Source organism: Canis lupus, chromosome 9 (assembly GCF_003254725.2).
Source record: "Canis lupus dingo isolate Sandy chromosome 9, ASM325472v2, whole genome shotgun sequence".
Lineage (NCBI taxonomy): Eukaryota > Metazoa > Chordata > Mammalia > Carnivora > Canidae > Canis > Canis lupus.
In genome coordinates this window covers 35,937,576-35,960,620 of record NC_064251.1, presented here as the reverse complement: position 1 = coordinate 35,960,620, position 23,045 = coordinate 35,937,576, and the positions used below count along the sequence as shown (strand labels likewise).

Here is a 23,045-nt window from a genome sequence, read left to right as displayed (position 1 = left end):
TTTCAGGATGAGAGCTGAAAAACTCATTACAGAGGTAATGAGTTCAGAGAGTAGGAAGAGACTTCCTCAAGACAATGAAACTGACAGAATAAGAAAATAAGAAGTATGAACATCTTGAGAGAAGGTTCAGAATGGCAGAGTTTGAGGTTGCATTAATGTTAAGTGCACAGAACAAAGAGCCAATGAAAAATAACAAAATGCCAGATAATTATTAAAGTAAAAAACAAGTTTTGCAGAAGAAAAGTTATCATCTACTATATATGGCTGAGCCTCCAATAATATAATATGAACAACTACATATTTGTCAAAGCAAAATTGCAATATAACTGTTCTGGGAGAATGGGAAGATGGGAAGGATATGTAGATATGCTGGGAGAGGGAAGAGAAAAAAGAGAACTAATTCCTCACCTTTCATGTAGGAAATCAATTACTCCTAAAATTAAAAAATCAAAAATATAGCAAACACAAACGTTATTTAAAGATGTGGAAGTAAAAAACAAAAGAATCAGCTATAAGAAATTAAAGAAGTTGAAAGAAGTTGCCTTGAGGGAAAGGGAAATAGGAAGGAAGGGAATAGGGACTGCCATACAGTAGATGCTACTGACACAATTTACTAAAAGATAATACCGGGATCCCTGGGTGGCGCAGCGGTTTGGGCCTGCCTTTGGCCCAGGGCGCGATCCTGGAGACCCGGGATCGAATCCCACATCGGGCTCCCGGTGCATGGAGCCTGCTTCTCCCTCTGCCTGTGTCTCTGCCTCTCTCTCTCTCTCTCTGTGACTATCATAAATAAATTAAAATTTAAAAAAAAAAAAAAAAAGATAATACCACTGTCCATACCTAGACCATTTTTTTAGTAAGCTCCCAATTAATGCTATACAAGCATTTTAATAAATAAACAAAAGCAGACCTTCGGAAAACAGCACAATCTATGTAGTAAGGTACCTGACAAGTGTAGAAAAGGCCAGCAGCATACAAAAGGAGAGTGAAACAAAGCGAACCCCAGCTGGGGTAGCAGGAGGACGACTTGTCATCAACTGCAGCAACTGCTCAGCTTCTTCCTCAGTTGGTCTAAAAAAACGGATATATTATTAGGCTTTATTTTTCTTAAGTTGAGAGAAGAAGGAAGAAAAAAGGACATCTCAAGAGTTTAATTTTTCTGAAATAAATTCTGAGCTTTCTGATGATACCTTTCTATTTATAAAATCTTTAAAATCTTAAGTCATTAAAAGCAAAATTGCGGAGCTTACAACCAGTGCTTTTTCTCAAACACAAACACAAGCAATCCTCACTTGGCACAGTAGTGTGGGACCATAAAAATAACCATGCAAGCCAAAACTCTGCATCAGGATCATAATAATCATCAATGGGGAAAGTTAACTGTTTGTGACCTTAAAAATCTGTCAGAACATTAAAAACTTTGTCAGTCATAATGCATAAGTGAAAAAAATAGCAAATATTTATATAACTGAAAATATTACAAACATTGGGAATTCAACTATTTTCTTTGTAAAAAAATTTTGCAAGAAATAGTTTGAAAAGCCCTTGCCTTCTTCTCCTTTATATCTTATAAAGTGGAGTGAATCTCTTTCTTAAGCCTTGATGAACCATCATATCTAAGTTTGGATCTGAGATTCCTTTAATGTGGAGATTTTTGTCAGCATCATGTACTCTGGGACTTCGTTTTTTTTCCACAATGACTTTCTTCATTCATGTTGACAAGGGCACCTTCACTACGTTCATCAGCTACATATCTAGGGTTTCTCAAATGGCAGCAGTGTCAACATTTTCATGATCAGCTGTTCCATTTATGATTGGTTCAAATGCCACTTCCAGTATTACCACATTTTTTTCTTTGCTACACATTCATTTCTCGTGGCCAATTCCTTCTTTCAATTATGTTTGTCAAATGACATATGGGTTTATCACTGAGACAAGGCTACCACATAACTACACACTTTCCTGTTTGTTCACCAACTAATAGATGGGCAGTAAAGAGTCACCAACAACTTTAAAGAAATGATAGGATTAGTCACTGATCATGATGTGCATGTTATTTACATAGTGACTACTGGTTGGAAGAGCTCTGGCAAAGTTTGTACCTTATACAGTCATTTGACTAATGTATCATGGTAACTGATACATTAGTTGTTGAGAGAGTGGTCTTATTTAACTTAGCCAACACTAAAGTCGTGGTTAGTAAAATTCATACTTATCAGAGACATGCAAAGTGAGGACTGTATGTATAACAGTTGAGGACATCATTCAAAAGGATGTAGTGCAGTGACTGAACAAGAAACCTTATGCTTAATAATTACAACATAGCAATTTTAAATAATCTGTGATCTCAGTTGCAAAAGGAAACAGGAGAGATTTACTTGAACTAGCTGTGAGGGCTAGGTAAAGTATCACTCACACATCATTCACTAGAGTCTTCTCAAGCTGCGGTAAAGTCACAGGTTTTCTTTAACTGCTCTGGCTCCTCCCATATACACATAATTATATTTACAATCTGGCAAAAATAGATGGATACATCCAACCCAGGAATGTTTTTGCCTTAGGACTTCATTCTTGATATAGGCCAGCCCACTACCTAAACCTAGTAGAAAACCCAAATCCTCAGAATAAGAGGCATTTGGCTCACTTTCTTGGGATTAGAAACAAGAAAGTAAAATGATAAAAAAGGTAAAATATCAAATTATTGAATACTTGAGTCCAGCGATCCCCATCAAAGCACAGTACAGACGTAAGAGTGCACTGGCTTTCACAACATGCTCTTCTTTCAGCCCCGAATACACAGACACATTGGGCTCCATCTCCACATCAGCTTCTTCCACAATGCGAGTACTTCTTACTGTGGGAAGAATGCCCATCAACTCCAGAAGAAGCTGCCTTCTCATTTGCCAAAGGACAGAACTACTGGTCTCTCTTTTTCTCTGTAAAAAATATGGACCACAGAAGGAATGGAAGAAAGCATAGAGTACTTATTAAGTCAAAAGAATGTTCAAATCAAACTCCTCTGTTAAACATTTGAAATTGATCCCATTTGAAAAGGCTGTCATCACTGCAACTCCAATGAGCAAAATCAAAATTCACTGACCCCTCTGAGGAATACTCTACTCACCTTAAAAACTGGATTGGCTGTACAGAAAGTACTAAATTAATGATAATTCAAGTTGTAAAATATCATTTAAATGGTACTTTCAAGTACATAATAACTAATGGAGTTATCTGTGACATAGCACAAATTACTCAGATATTGGAGATAGAATATCTTGGGTTTAAACAATAGCTTTGCCATTGATTATGTACACTTACCTCTCTGAACCCCAATTTCTTTAATGACAAGGAAGCAATTATTTTATTAATAATATATAATTCTGGAAGCTATTATAATTAGGAGTTTATAAGTCTATCACCCTCATAGTGCTTCAGGAAGGGATAGCGTCTTAGTCATCTATTACTTGGCAGAGCCTACCCCTGTGCCTGACATATAGCAAGCATTTAATATCTGTTAAATAGATGAATGAACAAAGATAATACATATGAAAGCAGTTCTAAGAACACCTGGGTGACTCAGCAGTTGAGTGTCTGCCTTTGGCCCAAGGCAGATCAAGTCCTGCATTGGGCTCCCTGCAGGGAGCCTGCTTCTCCCTCTGCCTGTGTCTCTGCCTCTCTCTCTCTGTGTCTCATATAAATAAAATCATAAAAAAAAAGAAAGAAAGAAAGCAGTTCTAAACTGTAAAGAATTAGGCAAATGTTAGTTATTTTTAGGATGTTTCTAAGTAAAATATGATAAACCTGCTTTAATAGCATTAGGCTCAAAGAAGAGAAATGTACTGCCCACAGAGGATAATTACAAACAAGATGAGCATACCAAAGTGCCTCACACAGTGCCAAACATATAGAAGGTATATAATAAATGTTAACACCCTTAGAAAGCAAAGTTTAAAATTAGTTCTCAAATGGGCCAGAAATAAGCAGAATTTGGATACAGAATATATGAGGAGCCAGCAGCATACAAAATCGCCTGAAGGACTAGGCAGTACCCATGCTACTCTAATTCACTTCAACAAGATAAAAATCAGTCTGCATAGGGTCCTTCATTGGAGCTCTAGTCACAGAGTTATCAGGAAATATTTTTTGAAAAAGTAAAGTATTTTGCAACTTAAACACTGTTCCAAAATATAATATTCATCAATGGATGAATGAACAAATATAATGTGGTATATACATAGAGTAGACTATTATTCAACATTGAAAAAGAAATCCTGATATATGCTACAAGGTGCATGGATTTTGAAAACATTATGCTAAGTAAAACACGCCAAACTCAAAAAGAGAAATACTATGTGATTCCACTTACATGAGGTACCTACAACATTCAAATTCATAGAGACAGAAAGCAGAAAGAAGCTACCGGGGGCTGGAAGGAAGGAGGAATGGGAGTTATTGTTTAATGGGTATAGAGTTTCTGTTTGAAATGATGAAAAAAGTTCTGAAAGTGAATAGTGATGGTTGCAAAATATTATGAATGCCACTGAACTAGACACTAAAAAAAGGATTAAAACAGTAAATTTCATGTCATCTATATTTTACCACTATATATATACTAAAATTACAGACTATAATAACATATTTTGATGACCTACTACAGCAGTTCTCAGGAGTCTAACCCAAAACCCTAGAGATTCCCAAAACTCTTTCAAAGGGTCCAAAGGTCAAAAACACTTCATTGAACATTACTGACCATTTCTACTCTTTTCTCACAAGTGTACAATGTCGTTTTCCAAAGGTTCTATTAAGCCAGACATTAAAGAGATTTGTAAAACTGTAGAACAGTACCACTCTTCTCACTAAATTTTTGGAAAACTTGGTTATTTTTCATTAAAAATGTGTTCACATTTAATATGGTTATTATTATTTTTAACTAAATTAAGTAAATATTTCAAAGTTTTCAGTTTTCATTTCTAATATGGTAAATAGCAACAGATAAAAGTACATAAACGAAAGTTATTGGGTACTCTCCATAATTTAAAATGTCAGGAGTTCCTGAGACTACAAGTGTGAGAACCACTGGTCTAATGACATCATTCTAAAAGTGTTTCTTCGTCTTTTACTAGTTGCCAAAATATCCTGATTCTTAACCTATAAGATTTTTAATTCCTTACCTGCTGTCCATTTCGGATAAAAGTTCCAAACCAAGTCCGGACTTTCGCGTTTGTTCCAAGAAGCAAACCACTAACAAAACAAACCAAGTCACTCACTCCATCTTCACTAGCTTCATTTTTAGTATGATCCAATGTCAAAGCCACTCCAAGGCCTGGCAAGTGACATTCTTCCACCTAACACAGCAAAGAAAACAAACTGAACTCAGTATCATAAGGAAAAGGGTTATTGCCACTTCAGAGTTTAGATGTTTTAAAGTTTCTAAAGTTTAGAAAAAGACATATCCCAAAACATAAAAACCCAGAGAAGAAGGTACTAATACATCGAATATAATTATAATTCCAAATCTCTACAAAATTCTAAAATCATCCTGGGAAAGTTCTTGATAATACAAAGGCTTTTGTCTCATAAAAATAATAAGATGTCCTACCACCATCCCTCGAACTTTGAGGGCCTGAGAAGGATTCATTTTACATAAGAAGCGTAGGGCATCTGTCCTGCGCCTTCCTCCAAGACTTTCTTCATCTTGTCGTTCTCCATTTTTTATCAGGCCCCTGCAAACTGAACATTTAACAGCCACTATTACTTTAAGCTTTCAAGTAAGATGTTAGCAACAATTTCCTCAGCCTTTGAATTAATGTGGAATAGACATTACAGAAGAAAGCAATTAGAGAATTTGAAAACACAGTAACAGAACGCTGGTCAAAATTTTAAAAAAGAGTGAAAAGAGACTTAAAAGATGAACAGTGACCTGTAGAGCAATAATATCACATAGTCAAATATAATTAAGGTACTCAGAAAGAAAAAGAAAATGGAAGACAAAAATATATGTGAAGAAATTTTTTCAACTTTGATGAAAACTATAAACACAGAAACTCAAGCAGGATAAACACAAACAAAATCATATCAAGACCCTGGAAAAGAGAAAATCTTAAAAGTAGCCAGAAAGAAAAAATAAAGTAGCCAGAGAGGAAAAAAATTTAAAAACATTATATACAGAGGAACAGAAACCAAAATTACCACAGACAACAGAATGACATCTTCAAAGAGCTAAAAGAAAATGGTAACCTAAAACTTTATACCCAGTGAAAAGTATCTTTCAAGAATGAAGAGAAAATCAGGGTTTTGTTTTGTTTTTTCAAATTAAAAAAAAGCTGGAAAGGGGCACCTTACTCAGTCTGTAGAGCATGTGACCCCTGATTTCCAGGTTAAGTTCAAGCCCCACATTGTGGGTAGAGATTACTTAAAAATAATTTTTTTTTAAGATTTTATGTATTTATTCATGAGAGACAGAGAGAGAAAGAGAAACAGAGACACAGGCAGAGGGAGAAGCAGGCTCCATGCAGGGAGCCGGATGTGGGACTCAATCCCGGGTCTCTAGGATCATACCCTGGGCCGAAGGCAGACACTAAACCACTGAGCCACCCAAGGATCCCCTAAAAATAAAATCTTTTAAAAAATAAAGATAAATAAGATAAATTTAAAAAGCTGGAAAAGTGTGTTGCCAGTAAACCTAAACTGTAAGACATGTTAAAGAAAGTTCTTCAAGGGATGCTTGGGTGGCTCAGAAGGTTAAGCGTCTGCCTTCGGCTCAGGTCATGATCCTGAATCCTGGGACCAAGCCCCACAACAGGTACCCTCTTCTGTGAGGAGTCTGTTTCTCCCTCTGCTCCTCACTCCACTCATGCTCTCTCTCTCGTGCACGCTCTCTCTCTCAAATAAATAAATTTTTAAAATTATAACAAAAAATGTTTAAATATGTTTTTTTTTTTTAATTTTTAAAAAAGGGAATGCCTGGGTGGTTCAGTGGTCTGCCTTTGGCTTGGGTTATGATCCTAGGGTCCTGAGATCGAGTCCTGCACTGGGCTCCCCTTGGGGAGCCTGCTTCTCCCTCTGCCAGTGTATCTGCCTCTCTGTGTCTCTCATGAAGTAAGTAAAATCTTAAAAAAATTTTTTAAAAGATTGAGCTCATCCTTCCATAGGATGAGGGGCCATCATTCACTAAAGAAGGAAGGAAGGAAGGAAGGAAGGAAGGAAGGAAGGAAGGAAGGAAGGAAGGAAGGGAGGGAGGGAGGGAGGGAGGGAGGAAGGGAGAGGAAGGAAAGAAGGAAAAAGAAAGAAAGAGAGGAGAGAGAGAGAGAAGGAAGGAAGGAAGGAAGGAAGGAAGGAAGAGAAGGAAGGAAGGAAGGAAGGAAGGAAGGAAGGAAGAAGAAGAAAGAAAGGAAGAAAGAAAGAAAGAAAGAAAGAAAGAAAGAAAGAAAGAAAGAAAGAAAGAAAGAAAGAAAGAAAGAAAGAAAGAAAGAAAGTTAGTTCTTGAAGCTAAAGGGGAAATGTGGAGCTACAAAAAGGAATGAAGTGGGGCACCTGGGACGCTCAGTCTGTGAAGTGTCAGACCTGATTTCAGCTCAGGTCATGATCGAGTCTGAGATCAAGCCCAGATCGGGCTCCTCATTGAGCATGGAGCCACTTTAGGATTCTCCCTCTCCCACCCCCATGCTCTTGCTCTAAAATAAAATTAATGGTAAAAGCAAAAGTAGTAACAACGTATTGTGAGTCTTATAACACGTGTTGAAGTAAAATCTGTGACAAGAGTAGCACAAATGACAGGAGGGGGAAATATAAGTATATTATATTATATGTGAAGAGATATAAAATCATTAAAAGTAGGGCAGCCCCGGTGGCGCAGCGGTTTGGCGCCGCCTGCAGCCTGGGGTGTGATCCTGGAGACCTAGGATCGAGTCCCACGTCGGGCTCCCTGCATGGAGCCTGCTTCTCCCTCTCCTTCTGCCTGTGTCTCTGCCTCTCTCTCTGTGTCTATGAATAAATAAATAAAATCTTAAAAAAAAAATCATTAAAAGTAGACTGTCATAATCTAAAGATGCATACTTTATTTTTTTTATTTATTTTTACTTTTTTATTTAAGATTTTATTTATTTATTCATGGCAAACACAGAGAAAGAGGCAGAGACACAGGCAGAGGGAGAAGCAGGCTCCCTGCAAGGAGTCTGATGCTGAACTTGATCCCAGGACCCCAGGATCACAATCTGAGCTGAAAGCAGATACTCAACGACTGAGCCACCCAGGCACCCCCGAGCTCATTTATTTTTTCTTAAGTAGGGTCCACACCCAGCGTGGAACCTAACAAAAGGCTTGAACCCACAACCCTGAGATCAAGACCTGAGCTGACATCAAGAGCTGGAAGCTTGGGGCAATGGGTGGCTAAGTTAAGTGACTGGCTCTTGATTTCAGGTCAGGTCATGATCTCTGCGTTGTGGAATCAAGCCCTGCCTGGGCTCAAAGCTCAGCTCCAAGTCTGCTTGTCCCTCTTCCTCTGCTCCTCCCCCAAATCACACTCACTTACGTTCTCTTGTGCACTCTCACTCTCTCAAATAATCTTTTTTTTTTAAAGGCTTACACTTAAAAAATAAAAAATAAATAAAAAAATAAAAAGTCTTACACTTAACTGACTGAACCACCCAGGTGCCCCAAAGATGCATACTTTAAACCCAACAACAATAATGAAGAAAAAAAAATGCAAAGAAAAAAATTAAGCAGGGATCCCTGGGTGGCGCAGCGGTTTAGCGCCTGCCTTTGGCCCAGGGCGCGATCCTGGAGACCCGGGATCGAATCCCACATTGGGCTCCCGGTGAATGGAGCCTGCTTCTCCCTCTGCCTGTGTCTCTGCCTCTCTCTCTCTCTCTCTTTCTCTCTCTGTGACTATCATACATAAATAAATAAAAATTAAAAAAAAAAAGAAAAAAGAAAAAAATTAAGCAAAGACATATAGCTAATATGACAGTAGTGGAGATAAAATGGAATCCTAAAAATTTCAATCCAAATGAAGAAAGGAAAAGGAAAAGAGGAAAAAGGAAACAAATAGAAAACAAATAGTAAGATGATACACTTAAATCTAACAACGACAATAATCACATTAAATGGCCTATGCAAATGGTCTAAACACTCCAATTAAAAAGCAGATACTGGGGCAGCCCAGGTGGCTCAGCGGTTTAGGGCCTCCCTTCGGCCCAGGATGTGACCCAGGGACCCGGGATCAAGTCCCACATTGGCCTCCCTGCATGGGGCCTGCTTCTGCCTGTGTCTCTGCCTCTCTCTCTCTCTCTCAAGAATAAATAAATAAATAAAATATTAAAAAAAAAAAAAAGCAGAGACTGTTGAGACGCTTGGGTGGCTCAGCAGTTGGACATCTGCCTTCAGCTCAGGGCATGATCTCAGAGTTGTGGGACTGAGTCCCACATCGGGCTCCCTGCGGGGAGCCTGCTTCTCCCTCTGCCTATGTCTCTGCCTTCTCTCTGTGTCTCTCATGAATAAATAAATAAAATCTTAAAAAAAAAAAAAAAAGCAGAGACTGTAAATTAAAAAAAAAAAAGATTCAACTACACTTGTCTACAAGAAACCTACTGAAAGATACAGATTTTTCAAAAACATGGATACACACCATGCAAAGACTAATTGTAAGCTGCTATGGCTCTGCTAATAAAGTAGACTTCAAAAGAAAATATATTACCCAGGTATAAAGGAGGACATATCATAATGAAAAAGAAAAAAGCTCAACTCATCATAAGATATAACAATCCTAAATGTACATGGACCCAATCAGAGCTTCAAAATTAATGAAGTAAAAACTGACAAAATGAAAGGAGAAATAGACAAAGCCACAATTCTGTTTGGAGACATCACCACTCTTCTCTCAGGAACCGATAGAACATGGAGACAGAAAATGAGCAATGGCACAGTTGTCAGAAAGACTTTTACATGTTATGATATTCAGTAAGCCTCTTAGAAAAGTATGGGAAGAAAATTTAAAAAAAAGAAATGTATGGGAAATATTATTAATACCTCATTTTATAGAATAGTATCTTGATGAAGATTACCCGAAAAGCAAGTGACAAAATTAAAAATCATGACTACCAGATCCAGTGCTTTTTCCTCTTCAGCTCCCAATTCACAACTTTGTTCAATAAATGTTTTTATTTTTTATATCACACAGACCCAAACAATAATCTTCAATCAGTAGTAGTTTGAAATAGAGGTGAAAATTTCAGTTGATTTTTCTCAATTTCGACTTTTCTGCCAACTGACGGCAATAAGTCTAAAACACAAAGGGTTTGATTGCTGCTATTTCTGATTATATATATCTTGTCCTGCACTCTATTTCACAGATGTATGTCTTCTTCTCCTTGCTCCATGAGCACAGGATTATAGCTTGTAGTTGTTGTTTTTTTTACTGTCCTATTATAGCACTGATGATGAATGGCAAAAAAAATTACTTTTTTGCACACTCACCGTACAGAAATTTGTAATCTCAAAACAATTTTGAAATCTCCTCAACTCAATATATCTACAATGAATACTCACTAATAAACTTTCCAAAGATAAAATCTCAAATGAGGGATCCCTGGGTGGCGCAGCGGTTTAGCGCCTGCCTTTGGCCCAGGGCGTGATTCTGGAGACCCAGGATCGAATCCCACGTCGGGCTCCCGGTGTATGGAGCCTGCTTCTCCCTCTGCCTATGTCTCTGCCTCTCTCTCTCTCTCTGTTTGTGTGACTATCATAAATAAATAAAAATTAAAAAAAAAAATCTCGGGATCCCTGGGTGGCGCAGCAGTTTGGCACCTGCCTTTGGCCCAGGGCGCGATCCTGGAGACCCGGAATCGAATCCCACGTCGGGCTCCCGGTGCATGGAGACTGGTTCTCCCTCTGCCTGTGTCTCTGCCTCTCTCTCTCTCTCTGTGACTATCATAAATAAATAAAAATTAAAAAAAAAAAAATCTCAAATGAAAGTACATAAATATTTCTTCTTAGCTCAAAAAAGCAGGTCCTGCATCTGCCCAAGCAAATCACTTCAATATCCTGTTTTAAAATTATATTTACCTTCATTAAAACTATCAGGAACATTGGCCACCAAGAGACATAAGAACCAAGCACCATTTCTAACATGTAGCAAAGCTTCAGCTACATCCACTATAGGAAGCAGGGAAGGGAGCTCTATAAGAAAACAAAATCAATGTTACTACTAAAGAGTGATATTTCATTATATTATATACAAGCATTTTTTGACATTTCACAGATGTCATTTGAAAGCAATTAAGGGGGACAGCCTGGGTGGCTGAGCAGTGTAGCGCCACCTTTTTGGCCCAGGGTGTGATCCTGGAGACCCTGGATCGAGTCCCACGTCAGGCTCCCTGCATGGAGCCTGCTTCTCCCACTGCCTGCGTCTCTGCCTCTCTGTATCTCTCTGTGTGTCTCATGAATAAATAAATAAAATCCTTAAAAAAAAAAAAAAAAACAATTAAGGTACTTTCTTTTCATAGTCTAGAGCTGAACTGTCCAGTTGGAATAGCCACCAGCCACATGTAGCTATTTAAATTTAAATTAATCTCGATAGAGCATGCAACTCTTGATATCAGGGTTGTAAATTCGGGCCCCACACTGGGTGCAAAGATAACTTAAAAATAAAATCTTTTAAAAAAATAAATAAATGAGGGCTCCTGGGTGGCTCAGTTGGTTAAGGATCTGCCTTCAGCTCAGGTCATAATCTCAGGGTCAGCAAAGGGCCAGTTCTCCCTTTCTCTCTGCTGCTCCCTCTGCTGGTGCACTCTCTGTCCCCACCCACCCCCCCACCCCCCCCACTGACCCCCCCCCCCCGTCAATTAAATAAATAAAATCTTTTGAATAAGTGAATAAATTAAAATTAATTCAAATTAAATAAAATTTAAAATAGTTCAGTCTTGTTAATCACATTTCAAGTAATCTACAACCATGTATGGCTAGTGGCTACTGCACGGGAAAGTACAACATGCAGGGCACCTGGGTGGCTCAGTCAGTTAAGTGTCTGCCTTCAGCTCAGGTCATGATCTCAGGGTCCTGGGATCAAGCCCATGGTAGGCTCCCTGCTTAGTAGGGGAGTCTGCTTTTCCCTCTCCCTCTGCCTTGACCCCCTGCTCATGTTCTTTCTATCTCTCTCATGTTCTCTCTCTCGCTCTCAAATAAATAAATAAAATCTTTAAAAAAAAAGTACAACATGCAATACTGCCACTGATACACTGGACAATGCTGGTCAAAGTGATTTTCATGAAAATCTTTGCATTTTTATGCATCCTCTACCATTCTGATCCAATCACTCAAAGTTAATAATCTGAAATATTTTAATCCCCCCACAGGTATTATCTTATCTTTAAATAAAATTGGGATTATATTCCACTTATCATTTTACCCTTTGCTTTTTCCATTTACAGGTTATGACCATTTTCAAAAAAAATCATTAAATTCCTTCAAATTCACTTGGTGATGGCTGTATAACATGCCATACTATGGAAATAATACAATACTTAATCACTGTCCTGCTACTAGCACGTTAAGTGCATTTTTATAAGATACATAAAATATTTATATAAAATAACACAATATTCCAAGTTAAAAAGTTACACAGAATCATTGAACAAGAAAGTATGTATTCTAATGTATCTTAGCAGTCATTATACTACCTGCTTGTAAAATACAAAGTACATCTGCAGCTTCCTCCAAATAGACTGGACTCTCAAATAGCTCAGATGACTTAAAAAAAAATTCTCCACTGGACTCAGACACCTTAAAAAAGAAAACAAAAAAACAAAAAAGAAATGATGAACTCTATTAATTTTGGATAATATACTAAATCCCTTACTATTTTTATAATTACTCATTGAGCTTTCAGACCATGTTTCTAAATATGCCATTAATATACTGCAGCACAATATGCATTATTTGATATATTTGAGCCAACTTAATCATAGTCACTTACTGTTCAGACATAGCAATATGAGTGTCAATAATGTATTTCTATATAAATATTTGGAGACATCTGGAATTAAAGATAAGACAAGCCAAACAAATGAAGTAGGAATGTCACCTACAAAAGTTATAGCTAAAAAAAAAAAAAAAAAAAAAAGCAAGAAATGGTAAACTTGAAGGAGTATAATAACTATAAATTATGTTCAAATGCAAATGAACTGTAGGGAAAACAAAATATAAAAATGTAGATCGATATTAGTACCTACTAACTTTTTAAAAAATCTCATACAGTAGTTTATCACACTTCCCATTTGCTAGAGTTCTGAACTGAAAAATTGGAAACCTAAGGAGAACAGTCACTTATTTCACTAGCGTAATCAAGCTAGGAATTAAGAAAAAGATAGAAGAAAAATATTGACTGAAATTAAATCTATCAGTATAGTACAAAAGAGTAGAAAGAAATAATTGTAATAGAAAAACATTTTTTATAAGATTTGTAATATATATACTGGAATTTTAAAAATTAATTTTTAAAAATAAAGATTTCTAATATATCCTAAAGACTATCCAAAACTGACTGACTGCGTCCCCCAACCATCACTAGTATTTTCTTTGGAAACAGAATTTAGAATTGTTCGGTCCGCAGTTTATAAAACTAAACTTTATTTATTATAAATTAACTGACCTTGAGATTCTAACAGTAAATAACTTTTGCCTCTGAAACTCTAGGCTTAATAATATAAGCCATCTTAATACAAAAATCCAGCTTAATTCTTTTTATAGTAGACCCCTGACATGCACAAATTTAGAGTTTCAATTAATCATAATTACCCAGAGGTCCATGAACTCAGTAATCTATCGTTTTGCTGACATGTGAAGTTGAATAGCCTTCATTGTGAGCAATTCAGTCATCTAGTGAATAAGGCTACTCAATGATTCAACCAATTCAGCTTTGATATTCCCTCTTCACCGTTATGTGAGATAATTAATGCCCATTCAGTGTCTAAAGGAATCACATGCATTTTTCAGTTGTGCTTTATAATATTTTATGAAGGAAATTATATCCTATAAAGATATAAAATTTGGTAATTTGTAGAAATCTTGAGCTATGTACTCTTCTAATATCAAGAAGCCATTGTGTGGAATCCATACAGAAAAAAATCTCTACAACAGAAAATGAAGACTAGGTATAAATGAGAGAAAACAGTAATTAGAGAAAGAAAATCTTTCAGGCAGGCATTTAATATTCTTTTAAGCCTTTCTAAGGAAAATACTTTCAAAACAAATAGAAATACATGTAAGAGACTGCAACCTGCCTGTCTGCTAATCTCTGCTTCTACTATGTGTAGACAACAAATCATGCATATTTTGAGATGTGATTAAAATAAATGCACCTTGTTCATTATTGCCAACAGTTCACTAAGCACAAGACGCAATCGACGAGGTGAATCACTGTGTTCAAACTCCAATGTCAATCCATGCTGAAGCTGGGATACCAGGATGCTCTCTCCACTGCCTCCTCCAAGTTTATGCCTAATAAAGCAGAAATGTGTAAAAACCACAATGGTAAGAACACTGACATAAAAATAACATAAAATTATCTTTTGTTGAAATAATCTACAAACGAATGTATGAATTCTTTTCATACATTTCATGAGTGTATTATTTTTGAAACACTATTTAGTTTGCCTATTTCAGGGATTCACAACCTATATATAAAGACTCAACTAACAGTTAACACCCACTTCAATGAACAAGAATGGCTCACTACTAGAGTCGCAATGGGCAGGGAAGAACTGAACAACTGTCCAGAATTTTGTGAAATCAATGTAAGCTAAAAAGGCTTTGGGGTGCCTGGGTGGCTCAGTACGTCAAGCATCTGCCTTTGGCTCAGGTCAGGATCCTGGTGTCCTGGGATAAAGTCCTGCATCTGGCTCCCTGCTCAGTGGGGAGTCTGCTTCTCCCTCTCCCTCTTGTCCTCTTGCTTCCCTGCTTGTCCTCTCTGTCAAATAAATAGATAAAAATCTTAAAAAAAAAAAAAAAAAGCCTTCTGAGTGATTCCAATAATTATTCTATTCTAGGGGAACTTACCCTACCCACTTCCCACTGAGAGTAATCGACCTAATCAGTTTAGTATGAATACGACAGTGTATCTGGCCAAACTCCTCTACACATTTTAGAATATGGAATTCAAAAGATCCTGGAATTTTAACTATACATAGAAAAGAACTACGTAATATGCTCTCCAAAGTTTAGATTCTCAATCTTTTCTGGGAGAGTGCATCCAATAAAAAAAAAAAAATCGTAAAAGTTCCCAAGATATATTTGATTCTCTCTTCTTTGGCATATCTAAGTAAATCCCAGTCCACATATTATATAACACATTACCTAAGCTGCTGTTCTTTGCTGGCATCCTGTTCTAAAGCATGAAAGTCCACAGACAACAATGCAACAATGGAGTTGACAGCTTCCACTCCAGAGAGAAGACGAAGGATCAGTTTTTTATCCTGAGCCCAGCTTTGGCTCTGGTCAGCAGGAGCACAAAGCGCCATCCGCACCAAGCAAGGCAGGAGAAGTCTTAATTCTGGATCACTTAGAGATGCCAACCGAACAACATCCACCTTCTGCATTGCCTCAAAAGCAAAAGGGCTGACAAACTGAAGATTTGTACACTCAGCCATTATCACTGTTGATCCTATTAAAAAAAAAAAAAAGAAAGAAAGAAAGTAGGTTTAACTCCTATATGTATGAATGCTCCTCTTTTTAAATACCCTGAGAAAAGTGGTGTATCTTTAATAGGCCCCTATGCTGGCTATGTTTCTGGCACAAAGGTTCCCTGTTTTTACTCCCATCTAAAAAATGATAAAGAAAAATACATATATTAATAATTAATTAATTTTTAAAAATGATAAAGAAAAGAGAATACAGTAATATCTCCTCCAGCCCTAGAGATCTTCTGTTCTAGTACTTATTTTGCAAAGGAGAAATATAAAGCCCAGAGAGATTAAGTAACAGGCATACAGTGATAACTAACTAGTGGCAAAATCCAAGGCTGAACCCTCATCTGCTAAATCTCAGTCCAAGACTTTCTCCACAGCCTCAATCAACTGAGCACTACAATGCAAATAAAAGTGCGGAGTACTGTTAAGAATGCCCCTCTTCTGTACGTCTTTAGTTTCTTCTGCCTACCCAACAAATGCAAAAAAAAAAAAAAAAAAACAAAAAACAAAAAAAAAACTGTCAGGCTTCTCTTTCTCACCCTCCACAAGTCAATGGAAGCTAAATCTCCTCACTTGCCACATGCAATGCCAGATTCAACATTCTGGAGGCCGTAACATTATCTTAATGTCCCTGTGCTCCTTTGGGAAAAAAAAACAAACAGCTGTGGAGGTGCAATTAGCTATGGGAGAAAGACGAGTTCCACTTGGGCACTTCTCTGTCTTCGCTAATCATCAGAAGGGAGGGGGGAAAAAAAAGGCAGAGAGCGGGTAGCCAAAGTCATCCCCTCTAAAAAACCACAAACTCGCCAAAATCGTGGGTTAACAGAGTCGTGGGCAGAAACGTTACTTTATTTTGAAGCAAGCGGAGCTGGCCTTTTAACGGAGGGGCGGGCTGAGCAAGCAGAGGCGCCAAGCCCCGTGTGTGCTCACAGGGCTCGCCCGCAGCGTGAGGAGAACCAACCAGTCCCTCTGGCGGAGAGAGGCAAGGCCAGTGACCGACGTGGAACCCGGAACGCGCTCAGGCCTGAGAGGCGGAAGCTTCATACCTTAAGATTCACCCTCCAACCTCCCGGGACCAAACCAGGATTCCGCGCCCTAGAGGTGGGACGCCGTAGAAATCCAGAGCGCGATCCCGGGTTGGGCCTAGGCGAAAACCCCGATTCGCCACCCCGAGCTGTGCCCTGAGTCGACCCAGACACCGGCAAACCCAGACGCCGGGACCAACGGGGTCGGCAGCGCGCTAGGCTGCATGGGGACACAGCACAAGCACAAAGGCAGAACCCGCTCTGAAGGGAGGGGGACGCGGAGGGGGGCTGTTTCAACCTGCACCCAGCACCTTCATTCATCCCCAGCGTAGGGCTCCCGTCGGCCACCGTACTGGACTGAGGGGACCGCTGGCTGCGAAAGGAAACCCAGAGGCGTCGGCGTCGCGGCGACGGTGCGTGCGCGTGCGCGTGCGCGTGCGCGGCCCCACCCCTTCCTCCCCGCCGTTGCCCCGCGTAACTACATCCCCTCCCTCGTTGACAACGGAGCTTCCAGGGTCTTCGGCGAAGCGCGCCCGCCGTCTGTGTCCCTTTTCGATTGAGCGCTTAAGCTCCTCCAAGCTGAAGTTTCGCTACCCCGGGATTTTTGTAGCACTTGAATAAAGCCAAGTAGGTAAAAGAAATGTTAAAATGGCTTACACTGTTCTTTGACCGGAACATTAATGGAATCAGGCTGTGCTCCTCTTTCCATCTCTGCCTGTGCCCTCCGAGCACCGAAGTTCCAGAATCCCAGCATGTATAGGCGAATGCAAATTCAGTCTCTTCCTGAGCTTGCTTAGGCTCTTGACCTCACACCTTCAGGGTGGCAAGTTAAACACCTTAATTTCAGGGATCTGTACTTTACGGTCAAAGGTTGGGGGAATGGGAAAAATGGGGGAGGGGGAGGTACAGACTTCTAGTTACGGAATGAATAACTCCCATACAACATAGAAATTATAGTCAGCGGTATTATAATAGAGGGTAGCTGCACTTGTGGAGAGCAGCATACAGCATAACATACAGAATTGCCCGATCCCTATATGGGGACACCAGAAACTAATGTAACATTGTGCGTCATCTGTAGTTCAATTTAAAAACAAAAACCAAACACTTAGGGCCCATAGATCCTTAGAAAGTGATGGGTGGAGTTTTTGGAATTCTCTGGAACCTGCAAAAGTGTGAGTGCTTGGCACTTCTGGAAAAAGGGTCCAAACTTGGAACAACCTCTCAAATGGAGTGTTAAGCATCCAGAAAAGATTAACTAATCTGTCTATATTTTCATTTTATTTCTAGTTCCTGGTTCAATCTGTGTGCATTTAGCACCTTCTGTTTACCAGATACCGTGCTACAAGCTGGAAACAAATATCTTACAGAGCTAGAACTTCATACCATATAGTTTCCAAGGCTTTCACAGAGTGATAATCTTCTAATAAAGTGTGCTTTCAGCATTAAAAATCAGCAAAGGAGGGATCCCTGGGTGGCGGAGCGGTTTAGCGCCTACCTTTGGCCCAGGGCGCGATCCTGGAGACCCAGAATCGAATCCCACGTCGGGCTCCCAGTGCATGGAGCCTGCTTCTCCCTCTGCCTGTGTCTCTGCCTCTCTCTCTCTGTGACTATCATAAATAAATAAAAATTTTAAAAAAAATCAGCAAAGGAAGAAAACTAACATGTGTTGCAATGTTTCTCAAACTTTTTTCCACCTACAATAATACATTTCACATTGTGATCTAGGACATATATGCATGTATACCCACTTTTTTTTTTCAAGATTTTTTTTGGGGGGGCAGCCCCTGGGGCGCAGCGGTTTAGCGCCGCCTGCAGCCTGGGGTGTGATCCTGGAGACCCGGGATCGAGTCCCACTTGGGCTCCTTGCATGGAGCCTGCTTCTCCCTCTGCCTGTGTCTCTGCCTCTCTCTCTCTCTCTCTCTGTGTCTCTATGAATAAATAAATAAAAATCTTTAAGAAAAAAAAAAGACTTTTTTTTAAAGTAATCTCTACACCTAACACAGGGTCTGAACTCAACCCTGAGATCAAGAGTCAAATGATTTGAGGCACTTGTGTGGCTCGGTTGAGCATCTGCCTTTGGCTCAAGTCATGATCCTGGAGTCCCAGGATTGAGCCCTCCATGGGCTCCCTGGTAAGCGCGAGTCTGCTTCTCCCTCTGCCCCTCACCCCGCTCTCATGCGCTCGCTCTCTCTCTCTCTCTCTCTCTCTCTCGGAAAAAAAAAAAAAAAAGTTGCGTGCTTCACTGACCTAGCCAGTGCCCATATACCCACAATTAAATGGAATAAAATTTTTATGAAATAATACATACACTACATGTTATATGTTCTATTTCATTTCTTTAAATTGCTGGTCACTAGGGCACCTGGCTGGCTCAGTTGGAGCAAGGCTCAAGTGACCCTTGATCTGAGAGTTTAAGTACAAACGCTACATTGGGTGTAGAGATTACTTAAAAGTAAAATTTTAGGGCATTCCGGGTGGCTCAGTGGTTTAGCGCCGTCTTCGGCTCCCAGCGTGATCCTGGAGACCCGGAATTGAGTCACACGTCCGGCTCCCTGCATGGAGCCTGCTTCTTCCTCTGCCTGTGTCTCTGCCTCTCTCCCTCTCCCTCTCTGTGTGTCTCTCATAAATAAACAAAAAATCTTTTTAAAGATAAAATTTTAAAAATTGCTGGTCACTACACACTAAAATTGATTTCATAGTCTCTTAGCTTACAAATTGTGTGTTGTCATTTTTAAGCTGATACTTAATAACATTTATTGAACATTTGCTAGGCACTAGTATTTTATATTATCTGATTTCATTCTCTAAGGTAGATAATAGTCTTTTTAAAAAATTTTTTTTACTTATTCATGAGAAACAGAGGGAAAGGCAAAGACAGAGGCAGAGGGAGAAGTAGGCTCCATGCAGGGAGCCCAATGTGGGATCACACCCTGAGCCAAAGGCAGATGCTCAACCGCTGAGCCACCCAGGTGTCCTGATAATAGTCTCAATTTTATAATTGTGGGGAAATTGAGACTGAGAGAGGTTAAATAATTTAATCTCCCTGGATGGTCACTTCACAGGAGTATGGAGAGAAACCAAAGACTGGTTAAGAGGTAAATGAGAGGAGAAAGGACCAAGTGATTTTTAAGATCTTTCAACTCTACTTTTTATGATCCTGTAATTATTAATGGAGAAACAAAATGCAGATCCATCTCAATCTAAGCTAACAACAGATCACACCCAGCCCAAACAAGATCCTAGGTAAAGGTGGTGAGTGCTGACACTTAACCTTCTTCCAAGTCCCCTTCTCCTTCTCTTCCAATTCTTCTCCCAGTGAATATCACCCACTACTCAGAATTTCTCAAGCCAGAAACCTGAAAGCCATCCTAGGTTCCAACCTCTCCCCACTCATCCACATAGTTAAAGTCTTTCAAATCTACACTGTAATGTTTGCCAGTGACATCATTTTGACAATCATATAGAACTCAAAAAAGATTTACTCGTGAACTTTTGAGTTTTAGATCTGCCTCCTCTGAGGCTCATTCCCTAACTATAATAAAATCAATTTTTAAAGACTTTGCAGGGGCACCCGGGTGGCTCAGTTGGTTGAGCATCTGCCTTTGGCTCAGGTCATGATCCTAGGGTCATGGGATTGATCCTCACATAAGGTTCCCTGTTCAATGGAGAACCTGCTTTTTCCTCTCCTGCTCCCCCAGCTTGTGCTCTCTCCCCGTCAAATAAAATATTAAAAATAATAACAAAGGCTTTGCAGCTCTGATGTTTAGTTAGATTAACAACTTGTAGAAGAGTAAAGTAGTCCTAACATTTAGTTGCTATAAACCACAAAGCCTTTGATTAGTAAAGGGGTATCTTATATGACTGGTGTACCCTTTGTGATATAAAATGTTTGAAGAAATAACCTTCTAAGACCAATGTGGTACTGAGGCTCATTACCATTTCTACTCACAAAAAATATATTTCATCAACTCTGTGGTGACTTTTTTTCACATTTTGAAAAGATTTTTTATTTATTTAAGAGAGAGAGAGAGTGGAAGGAGGGGCAGAAGGAATCCCATGGGCTTGATCTCACAACCCTGAGAATATGACCCAAGTCAAAATCAAGAGTCAGATGCTTAAATGACTGAAATTGAGATGTCTTTTTAAAAATATTTATTTGAAAGAGGGAGGGAGAGAGAGAGCATGATAGAGGGTAAGGGATAGAGAGGAAGATAGGGAATCTTAATTTAAGCAGGCTCAGCTCCATGCCCAGGACAGAGCCCAAGGCGGGGCTTGATGTCGTGACTCTTGAGATAGATCATGACTTGAACTGAAATCAAGTCAAATGCATACCTGTCCCTGAAATTGGGATGTCTTAAAATCAGTAGTTTGTTTAATTTACTAAGCGGCATTTTTTATGTTTTAGTGGTACATAAATGTCTTACAATCACTGGTGTTTAGATTTGGTGAAACATGTTGTGTAGTTCCTATACTTCAAGTCAAAAGGGAAAACTCCTGGGGATCCCTGGGTGGCTCAGCGGTTTAGCGCCTGCCTTTGGCCCAGGCCAGGATCCTGGAGACCCAGGATCGAATTCCACATCAGGCTCCCTGCATGAAGCCTGCTTCTCCCTGTGTCTCTGCCTCTCTCTCTCTCTTTCTCTCTCTGTTTCTCATGAATAAATAAATAAATAAAATGTTTTTAAAAAGGGGGGGGGAGACTCCTTCCTAAATGTAATAAACATTCTCCTCTGACTGGCTGACTTAACTCTTTTCTTTTTTTTTTTTTGACTTTACTCTTTTCAGTAAAAAAAACTATTGACTGACTTTAACTATTTTTCAGGGATCCCTGGGTGGCGCAGCGGTTTGGCGCCTGCCTTTGGCCCAGGGCGCGATCCTGGAGACCTGGGATCGAATCCCTCGTTGGGCTCCTGGTGCATGGAGCCTGCTTCTCCCTCTGCCTATGTCTCTGCCTCTCTCTCTCTCTCTCTCTCTGTGACTATCATAAATAAAAATTTTAAAAAACCTATTTTTCAGTAAGACTAAGAGAAGAAAAAAAAGAATCAAAAAGAAAAAGCAACATTATGTTTCAGGTATACTAGGTGTAGATTATTGCGAAGTAAATGGGCTTCAAGAAATTAGAACACCTGGGTATTTAAAGGAAGACCAATATTCTTTGGAAATAGAATCACAGAATTTCAAAGTAAAATGATCTCAGGAACCATCTAGCTCCAGTTTTCTCAACATGAAACTCTGTAATTATCCTCAATAGTGCCCTATTTTATAAAAATTTCTTCCATTGTTTCACCCTTCGAGATCTTTTGGAGTCTTCTTTTACACTGGGTATCTGCTCTAGCTATGCAGATCATATCAATTTTATGGATAAAATACTGAATAAAATTGGGTTCAGCCAAAATTCTATAGTGCAACACCAGAGACATCCCTCCAGGTTGATATAGCTCCATTAATCAAGCCTTTTTTAGTGTAATTGTTCAGTTTGTTGTGAATCATCCCAACTTCTAAGACATTGCCTTGCTTTGGGATATTCTTTTTCCTTACGCTGGCACTCAAGACAGTTTTTCGTGGTCTGAGTTTTTTTTTTTTTTTTTTTTTTCATGGTCTGACTTCTTAATTCTGTCTTGGACTCCTGCATTATCTATCTATCCCACCATAAACACCACTGTTTTAGTCTGTTGGAACTGCTTGTTTCCCAAATCCTTCATGCTCCTTCTCCCTCACTGTTCCTTCTGAATAAATTTCCTTTATTTTCTTTATGTAGTACCTCCTAAGTATCCTTTAAGTCTCACTCCTAGGGTTTCCTTCCTAAGCATCTTTCCCTGACAAACCACCTATCTCTCGAGATTTAAGTATCCCTCAATGTTCCCAAGGCACCCTTTGCTCCCATCATAGTACTTCACATATTGCACTATATTGTAAAATTTGTCTCTCCTAAAAAACAAAAAAACCATCTCTCCTACCAGAATGTAATACGTGGAGGGCAGGAACTATATTTTATTTCTTTGCCCTTGGCACAGTATGGTATTAATACTGGCTTGCTGAATTGACTTATGTAATACCATGAAACCTTACTAAATGACCTGAATATGCATCTCCATAGTTAATACTGTCAAAATGTAGAGATTGATTTTAACTATTCTATTCTCTCTTGTATATGCATTCCATTATTCCTATCACTCTAGAGGGCTCATGGTACTATGTGCATACAAGTATGTGTCTCAGTAGACTAGGGCTAAAGGTCAAAGGTTAGGATCTCTAATGTAGTCTATTAAATGGTGCTTTAATGAAACTATGCTGGTTTTTAATGATCTTGTTCATAAAGTGAAGTAAATTTGTTTCTAGG

General features: G+C 39.0%; 1 protein-coding gene and 1 long non-coding RNA gene across 8 annotated transcripts in view; one reads left to right on the top strand and one right to left on the bottom strand.

The window, feature by feature from the left end:
- Positions 1–17,117, bottom strand: part of INTS2 (integrator complex subunit 2) — a 52,623-nt gene extending 35,506 nt beyond the window's left edge. For 2 of the 7 annotated variants that reach the window (XM_049114158.1, XM_025440652.3), the window contains exons 1-9: positions 17,004–17,059; positions 15,349–15,655; positions 14,355–14,493; positions 12,675–12,777; positions 11,062–11,175; positions 5,600–5,730; positions 5,172–5,345; positions 2,710–2,936; positions 946–1,071 (exon numbers count right to left, since the gene is read on the bottom strand). In XM_049114158.1, coding sequence (XP_048970115.1) covers positions 946–1,071; positions 2,710–2,936; positions 5,172–5,345; positions 5,600–5,730; positions 11,062–11,175; positions 12,675–12,777; positions 14,355–14,493; positions 15,349–15,655; positions 17,004–17,022 — 1,340 coding nt within the window. In that variant the 5' untranslated portion in view covers positions 17,023–17,059. Of the gene's footprint in view, positions 1–945; positions 1,072–2,709; positions 2,937–5,171; positions 5,346–5,599; positions 5,731–11,061; positions 11,176–12,674; positions 12,778–14,354; positions 14,494–15,348; positions 15,656–16,527; positions 16,668–16,726; positions 16,867–17,003 lie in introns of those variants that run through there. The other 5 variants (XM_025440648.3, XM_025440647.3, XM_025440649.3 and 2 more) reach the window with 5 other exon arrangements.
- LOC118355643 (uncharacterized) lies at positions 17,085–18,347 on the top strand. Its single transcript, XR_004818473.2, has 2 exons — positions 17,085–17,332; positions 17,996–18,347. It is a non-coding gene; the product is annotated as an uncharacterized LOC118355643 (long non-coding RNA).
- Positions 18,348–23,045: the final 4,698 nt, after the last annotated feature.